At 45.9% G+C, this 9224-nt stretch overlaps 1 protein-coding gene across 1 annotated transcript in view; it reads right to left on the bottom strand.

Moving 5' to 3' along the window:
• UBE2F (ubiquitin conjugating enzyme E2 F (putative)) overlaps positions 1–2858 on the bottom strand; it is a 40595-nt gene extending 37737 nt beyond the window's left edge. Inside the window, exon 1 of the mRNA XM_007941557.2 lies at positions 2717–2858. Coding sequence (XP_007939748.1) covers positions 2717–2834 — 118 coding nt within the window. The 5' untranslated portion in view covers positions 2835–2858. The remainder of the gene's footprint in view (positions 1–2716) is intronic.
• Positions 2859–9224: the final 6366 nt, after the last annotated feature.

Here is a 9224-nt window from a genome sequence, read left to right on the forward strand (position 1 = left end):
GCTGGCTTCTATACATTTGTGAGGCATTTTCCTAAGATAAATTTCTCTTTCTCTCTCTCTAAGCTTTGCTGTTTTTGTTTCTCTAGAGGACCCAGTCTAACACACCAGCCAAGGCCGTCTCTTGTCCCAGGGGCAGGAGGCCTGGCAGAACCTCAGAGCAGCTCCAGGATTCTCCTTCTCCAGACCTGCACTCCTGTCTGGCTCACCAGGCCTTCTGTTTGCTGGGTGTGCTCCCCAGAGCCTGCCCCTCACCCCACATGTGGGCCCCCCTTTCATACTGCAAAACAGTGGCAAGCGTGCATGCTTCTCCAGCTCTGCGTTTCAGTTCTTCAGCTATAAGATGGAGATGACCCCCCACCTAGCAAGGCTTTGGCAGAGGCTGGACAAGCACGGACCTGAGGCACCCACTGAGGGCCTGGCCCTTGGAGCAGCTGGACTGCAGCTTCGGTCAACCATTCTGATGACACAGTGACGGTGGCCATGGCCGCTGGCCAGAATCTGTCCATCTACATGCTGGGCCTCCACCACAGCATCCCAGGCCCCAGAAATATCGCCCTCACAGGCCTGTAACAACATGCCTCGCAAACCCTGGGCCTGGCCTGTCTGGCTCAGATGGGAGCCTTGGAGCCAGGATCTTTGAAGAGAGTCAACTCCTATAATGCCCACCCAAGTGAGGAACTCCAGCCCAGACACCACCCTCCATTCTCCATAGCATCTGTACCAGATTCTGAATCTAATCTGGTGTCCTCACTGCCTTGGTAGGTAAAAGCTATCCTTACTCCATGTGGTGCAGTGGATCACTTTCATATGGCTTTTCTTACCATGGTTTGTAACTTCCACCAAATGACTGGGTGGGACTATGCATAGAAGGTGCCTGCAGCCCACCAAGGAGAGTGGACAGCTTGCTAATGATGCAAATAAGGCACGTGGCACCCTTGTGGGGGTGGGACCATGCAAGTAAGGCGTATGGAACCCTAATGAAGGGATTGGTCAGTTGTGCCATCCCGCTAGGCTTAAAATGAGCCACCTCAGAGGTAGAAAGAGGGGACCTCACTACCACCAAGAAGAAGAGAAAGGAATGGAGTGTGTCCCTGGGGCTTGGAGTCCCTGCACTGAGAACCTCTTAAACACAGGAGACAGAGAGGGAGAGAGAGGGAGCTGTAACACCAGAGACACCACAAGACGGTGAGAAGCAGTGGCAGAGAGACAGTGCAGCAGAACCAGGAGACCAGTGTGACAGTGTAGTGGGCTTCCCAGCCCACGGAGCCAGGGGGCTATGTGGGTGTTCCGACCCACAAAGCAAGAGAGCTGAGCGCCTTTGGGCCGAGGCTTGCTGGAGGAGTAGGGTGCCTCTGGTCACTTACTGGTGGGGCTGAAGAGCTCTGTAACAATTTAAAGCAGGGCAGGACCGAGGACCAGAGAGAGGGCTGACTGCGGGCACAGCCGAGAACTGGCTGTCTTGATCAGAGAGCTGTATCCTGAGTTATTCCTGACTCTGAATGGTAACTGTTACTTCCCTAATAAATCCCATAATCAGGAGCATTATCCGTGAGTTCTGTGTGGCCACTGCAACACATTATCAAACCCAGCAAAGAAGCAGAGTGCTGTGGGAAGGATGGATGGTGTCAGAACCGGTACAAAGGTTGGAGGGCAGAGCTGTGGCTGACCTCCACCCCACCATGATCAGCCTGGGGCTGATGCTGATGGTGACCCTCCTCCCCGACCCTGCCCCACTGCTTTATCCCAGAGGTGGGGGGATCAGAAATAGTGCACATCTGGTCTCCACCAGCCAAACCCCTGCAGTTCCCATCCTTTCCCACACTGAAAGATGTGCTCCTACGAAGGCTGAATGCGTTGCTTGTAACACATAAGCTCTCCTGTCAGTAGATGCATTTCAGGACAGACAAACCCCGGTAATCCCATAGTGTCCACCTAATAAAACAGGACAACCGGCAGCTGTATCAAATGACTTAAGCCCTCCTTGCTTCCTAGTTGGTATACACTTAAGAAGTATAAATAGGTGTTGTGAAATTAAGTAAAGGGCTACAAATCATAAGCTCTGTAAAGTCAAAACATTTCATACAACTATAACTAAATAAATGTGAAACATCTCCAAGCACACCAACACATGCGTCTGCACATCCACACACCGCACACACATCTGAGAAAGACTTCCCTGGACATTAAGCCTGCCTTCCTCAACATACACAGCAGAAATGACAGCTGTAGGGCACTAGTCATCTTCTGAACTACATGAAGAGAACCGGTTTTGCAGAAGGCTCTCCCTAGGCTTTCGTCCGGAATAAAATGAGTTCTGTTAAGGATCTTAAAAGTATTTCTGAATTCAACCTCTTCCCTTTATGGAAACCATGGTGCTGAGAAGTTAGAAAGAAATGCCGTGCAGGCACTCATGCACACGCCCTGTCAGGCGAGGGCAGCACTGGAGCAAGACAGGCCTGCTGACTCCCAGGGACTCGCTGCCCGCTAGCAGGCTGGCAGATCCATAAAGAAGGGCCAGTGTAGAGTGCCCCCATTTCAAATACTGTTTCTTTGCCCTTCACATTCTCAGTGTCTGTTCAGCGCCCAGTCCTTCCATTCTGGACGGGAAGTGGCTACGTTTTTAAATATTTTCAAACAGCTCTTCTACTCAGCAAGGGCTGCTCTGATCCCAACAGGGCCTCTACTCAGTCACCCTGGCCCACGTGCACGGCGTTACCTTTGACAAGCAGCTTGTCTCTCACAGACACCCTCCGGGTGGAGTCGGAAGCTGTGGCTGACGAGCGGGACCCTTTGAGACCGTCATCCCGCTTCAATTTGCTTGCCAGAGTTAGCATCACTGCTGCCTTTACCCTAAACACAGGAATAAAACTGCAGTCAAAGGGCATGTCCACACACTGACACTGAGGAAAAGGGGCAAGCTTACAACGTTTATTTTTCCACACATACAAGGTGAGTTAGTAAGACTGGATCATTCCGTAACAAATCTGGGTAAACTCTATTCCGTTCTCTATGGGGCAAATTTTTTAAAGTACAAATTGGAATTTAAAAAACAGAGTCATGAATCCAGCAACAGTCGCTGGGCATTCACTAGGTGCCAGGTGTGTGCCAGGCCCAGGATGCAATGGTGACAAAGCTCCACGGACTCATAGTCTAGGTGTCCCTGGAGTCTTGACCAGTGTGCCGCCACACTGAGGAGTCTGCACCACCCACCACTGTACCCCCGTGATCAGCCTACCCCCTGTAATCCACTCATCCTGCCGAGACTGAGGGGCACAGCAGCCTCTCGGGGCCAGCAGCACCGCATGCTTCACTTTCCCCCTTCCTTTGATAAAGGCTGTGGCAAATTAAAAAAAACAACCCACTGCCATGGAGTCCTTTCCAACTCATAGTGACCCTTTAAGACAGGGCAGAAGTGCCTTACAGGGTTTCCAAGGCAGTTGTACCTCTTGACCTGTGCAGACTGCCTTCTTTCTCCTGCAGGGCAGCTGGTGGGTTCAAATAGCTGACGTTCTGGCTGGCAGCTGAATGCTTTAGCCACGAATGAGTTCCTCAAATTTCAAATCGGGGGATGACTCTGACCCATTCCCACTAAATTTCATAGCTGTGGACCCTGAACAACGGAGGCCCAGAAAATGGCGTGTCCAAGGCCACTCAGCTGCCAGAAGCCACAGCAGAAACACCAGTGTCCCTCTTGGGGACGACGGGAACGCTTCTCTCTTGTGTATGATGATAGTTCAAGGTACAGACCCACATCAACATTGATCAAATTATGCTTCTTAAATGCATGCTGTTCAGCACACTTCAACTATACCTCAATAAAGTTGACAAAAATGTGAGAAAAATCCCAACACTAGTGTCCTTGTTGGGTGCTGTCTCCTCACAGATCTACACAGAGGACCAGACCATAAGCCAGAGACACTCACATCTTCAAAGCTTTACCCTGGACAAAGAGCTACCAGCTCTCCTGATGGGGTAACTTCACAAAGGAGAAGGGTGGAGGGAAGAGTTAGAAACATTGTAGGGGCTGTGGCCCACAGCTACCAGAGAAGACAGGGCTGTCTGAGAGCTAAGCTCTCTTGCTGTGGACCCACCCGGCACGATCTTGTCAGGAATCCTGTAAGCATATGTGGATCACAAAGCAGTGTTTGATTCCCTAGCCAAGTCCCACTGCCAGGCACCTGTTCTGAGCACCTCAGTCTGACCACATGGTCAGGTAGCCTGATGATGGGGTCAGCTGCAAGCACTGGTGTACCACATGAAGTCCACCAGTCTGCTTGGCTTTGATCCTCTGGCTAATCTTAGCAATGCAAATACAGCAAAAAATGAAAAAAAAAAACCAACAACAACAACAACATGGAGAACTGGGTTGTTGCTGTTAGGCACCAACAAGGCGGTTCTGATTCACAGCTACCCTACATACAACAGAACTAAATGCTGCCCCATCCCGTCTGGTCCTCACAATCCCTTCCATGTCTGAGACCACTGTTGCAGCCACTGTGTAAATCCATCTCGCTGAGGGCCCTTTTTTTTTGGCTGACCCTCCAGCAAGCATAATGTCCTTCTCCAGAACCAGTCCCTCCTGATAACTTGTCCAAAGTACTTCAGAGAAAGTCTCGTCATCCTCACTTCTATGGTTGTTGTTGTTGTTGTAATGTGCCGTCGGGTTGGACCCAACTCATAGTGACCCCTCCTTGTGTTTCTGAGGCGTTATCTCCTCAGAAGTAGATTGCCCAACCTTCCTTCTGAGGAGTCGCTGATGGGTTTGAACCGCCACCCTTCTGGTTAGCAGTCAAGTGCCTTAGGCACTACACTACCAGAGCTCCTTCACTTCTAAGGAGCATCCTGGATATACTTCTCCCAAGAGAGATCTGTTCCTTCTTCTAGCAGTCCATGGCAAATTCAATATTCTTCACCAACACCACAATTGAAAGGCATCAATTCTTTCTTATTCATCATCCAGCTTTCACATGCATATGAAGCAAATGAAAATATCATGGCTTGGGTCAGGCACACTTTACTCTTTAAAGTGACATCTTTGTTCTTTAATACTTTAAAGAGGTCTTTTGAAGCAGATTTGCCCAGTGCAATATATCACCTGATTTCTTGACTACTGCTTCCATGGGCACCGACTGTGAATCCAAGTAAAATGAAATCCTGCACAATTTCAATCTTTTCTCCTTTTATCATGATATCGCTTACTGGTCCAGTTGTGAGGATTTTATTTTATGTTGAGGTGTAATATATACTGAAGACTACATAGTCTTTCATCTTCATTAGTAAATGCTTCCAGTTCTCTTCCTCTCAGCAAGCGGTTTTACCGTCTGCATATCACAGGTTGTTAACAAGCTTCCTCCAATCCTAATGCCATGTTCTTCTTCATATAGTCCAGTCTCTTGGATTATTTGCTCAGCATACCGATTGAGCAACTATGGTGAAAGTATACAACCCTGATGCACATACTCCTTGATTTTAAACTACATGGCATCTCTTTGTTTTGTTCAAATGACAGCCTCTTGGTTTATACATGGGTTCCTCATGAGTACAATTAAGTGTTCTGGAATTCCCATTCTTCACCATGCTATCCATAATTTGTTATGATTCACACCATCAAATGCCTCTTCACAGTCGATAAAACACAGGTAAACATCTTTGTGGTATTCTTCATCTGACAGCAATGATATCCCTCATCCTACGCCCTCTCCTGAACCTGACCTGAATTTCTGGCAGTACTCTGTTGATGCACCACTCCAACCATTTATGAATTACCTTCATTGAAATTTTACTTGTGTGTGTCATGATATTGTTTGATAATTTCTGCATTCTATTGCATCACCTTTCCTTGGAATGGATACAAATATGGACCTCTTCCAGTTGGTTGGCTAGGTAGCTGTCTTCCAAATTTCTTGGCATTGACTAGTGAGCACTTGCAGCATTGCAACTGTTTGAAGAAACATCTCAGTTGGTATTCTGTCAATTACTAGAGCCTTGTTCTTCACTAACGTCTTCAGTGCAGCTTGGTCTTACTCCTTTAACACCACTGGTTCATGATCATATGCTACCTCTTGAAATTGTTGAATGTTGACCAATTCTTTCTGGTACAGTGACTTGTGTGTATTTCTTCAATCTCCTTTTGATTCTTCCTGCAACACTCAATATTTTGCCCATAGAATCCTTCATTATTGCAACTTGAGGCTTTATTTTTTTCTTCAGTTCTTTTAGCTTGAGAAATGCTGAATATGTTCTTCCCTTTTGTTTTTCTAACTACAGGTCTTTGCACATTTCATTATAATACCATACTGTCTTCTTGAGCTGCCCTTTGAAATCCTCGGTTCAGCTCTTTTACTTCATTATTTCTTCCAATCGTTTTAGCTACTCTCTGTTCAAGGGCAAGTTTCAGAGTCTCTTTTGACATCTATTTTGGTCTTTCCTTTTTTCCAAGTCTTTTTAATGACCTTTTGTTTTCTTCATGTATGTTCTTGATGTCATCCCACAACTTGTCTGGTCTTTGGTCATTAGTGTTCAGTGCATCAAATATAGTCTTGAGATGGTCTCTAAACTCAGGTTAGATATACTCAAGGTCATACTTTGGCTCTCATGGACTTTTTCTTTTCTTGGGCTTCAACTTGAACTTGCATGTGAGTAATTGTGATGGTCTGTTCTGCAGTCAGCCCCTGGCCTCATTCTGACTGACGATATTAAACTTTTCCATTGTTTCTTTCCATAAATGTAGTCGATTTGATCCCTGTATATTCCATCCAGTGAGTCCACATGTATAAACACACTGCCATTGAGTCAGATTCCAACTCACAGAAACTTTATAGGACAGAGTGGAACTGCTCCATGAGGTTTTGAGGCTGTAAATCTTTATATCCAATAGAGAAAGAATCCTTCTCCTGAGGAGCAAGTGGTGGTTTCAAATTGCCAAACTTTCAGTTAGCAGCCAAGCGCTTCATTACTGTGCAATCAGGGGTCCTCCACATGTACAGTCACAGTTATGTCACCGAAAAAAGGTTATCTACAATGAATAAGTCGTTGTTGTTGTTGTTATGTGCTGTTGAGTCAGACCCAACTCATAGCGACCCCTCCTTGGGTTTCCGAGGCAGTATCACTACCCATGTTCAGTGTTGCAAAATTCTGTAACAGGATCTTCCATGTCATTTCCATCACCTGGGCCATATTTTCCAACTACTGAAGATTCTTCTCTGTTTACAATATTCACATTCCAATCCCCAGTAATTATCAATGTATCTTGAATGCATGTTTGATCAATTTGCAGAGGCTGGTAAAAATCTCCAATTTCTTCATCTTTGGCATTAGTGGCTGGTGTGTAAATTTAAATAACAGTCATATTAACAGATCTTCCTTGTAGGCTTAGGGATATTATCCTATTACTGATAGCTTTGTACTTCAGGATAGATTTTGGAATGTTCTTTTTGATGATCTGATGCCTTTCCTCTTCAATTTGTCATTCCTGGCATAGTAGGTCATGTTGTTGCTGTTGTTGTTAGGTGCCGTCAAGTTGGTTTTGACTCATAGCGACCCTATGCAGAGCAGAATGAAACACTGCCTGGTGCTGCACCAGCCTCACAATCCTTGCTATACCTGAGGCCACTGTTGCAGTTACTGTGTCAATACATCTTGTTGAGGGCCCTCCCCTTTCTCACTGATCCTTCTCTTTACCAAGCATGACATCCTTCTCTAGGAACGGACCAAAGTAGACGAGATGAAGTCTGGCAGTTCTTGCTTCCAAGGAATGTTACGGCTGCACTTCTTGCAGGACAGTTTTGTTAGTTCTTTTAGCAGTCCACAACACTTCAGTATTCTTTGCCAACACCGCAATTCAAAAGCATCAACTCTTCTTCAGTCTTCCTTATTCACTGTCCAGCTTTCACACACATATGAGGCAACTGAAAACACCATGGCTTGGGTTAGGTCCACCTTAGTCTTCAAAGAGACATCCTTGCTCTTCAGTACTTTAAAAAAGTCTTTTGCAGCAGATCTGCCCAGTGTACTATGTCATCTGATTTCCTGACTGCTACTTCTATTGGTGTTGATAGTATAACCAAGTAATATGATATCTTTGACAACTTCAATCTTTTCTCCATTTATTGTGATGCTGCTCATTGGTCCAGTTGCGAGGATTTTTGTTTTCTTTATGTTGAGGTGTAATCCATACTGCAGACTGTAGTCTTTAATCTTCATCAGTAAGTGCTTCAGTCCTCTTCACTTTCAGGAAGCAAGGTTGTGTCATCTGCTTATTGCAGGTTGTTAATGAGTCTCCCTCCAAGCCTGATGCCACGTTCTTCTTCACATAGTCCAGCTTCTAGGATTATTTGCTCAGCATAGAGATTGAATAAGTATGGTGAAAGGATACAACCCTGACTCACTCCCTTCCTGATTTTAAACCATGCAGTATTCCCTTGTTCTGTCTGAACAACAGCCTCCTGGTCTAGGTACAGGTTCCTCATGAGCACAAGTGGCCAATTCTTTGACAAGTGGATAGCCCTTTCCTTCTTCCAAGTCTGTCTTAACCTGGAAGCTCTGCTGAAACCTATCCACCATGGGTGACCCTGCTGGTATTTGAAATACCAGTGGCACAGCCTCCAGCCTCACAGCAACATGTAACCACCACAGTGTGACAAACTGACAAATGAGTAGTGGCAGCAGATCATGATTGTACAATTCAAAATGGTTGATACCAGTCCATTTCAGCTCACTGAGGCCTAGGATATCAATCTTTATGTGTTCCATTTCATTTGTGATGACCTCCAATTTTCCTAGATTCATACTTTGAACATTCTATGCTTTGATTTTTAATGGAAGTTTGCAGCTGTTTCTTCTTTTTGAGTTGTGCTATATCAGCACATGAAGGTCCTGAAAGCTTCACTTTACCACGTCATTAAGGTTGACTCTACCTTGAGGTTGCAGTTTTTCCCCAGTTGTATTCTTAGTGCCTTCAACCTGAGGGGCACATCTTCCAGTACTGTATCAGACAACATACTGCTACTATTCATAAGATTTTCAGTGGCCATTTTTTTTTTTTTACTAGATGCCCAGGTCCTTCTTCCTAGTCTATCATGGTCTGGAAGCTCTGCTGAAACCTGTCTACCATGAGTGACCCTGCTGGTATATATGAAATTACAGTAGTATAGCTTTCAGCAACACAGCAACACCAGTCCCACGGGGAACACCAAGGGTCAGGGCACATGCCTCCACACAGCCTC

The sequence above is a fragment of the Orycteropus afer genome, unplaced genomic scaffold, assembly GCF_000298275.1.
Source record: "Orycteropus afer afer isolate SDZICR_OR568_19922 unplaced genomic scaffold, OryAfe1.0 scaffold00006, whole genome shotgun sequence".
In the NCBI taxonomy this organism is placed as follows: Eukaryota; Metazoa; Chordata; class Mammalia; order Tubulidentata; family Orycteropodidae; genus Orycteropus; species Orycteropus afer.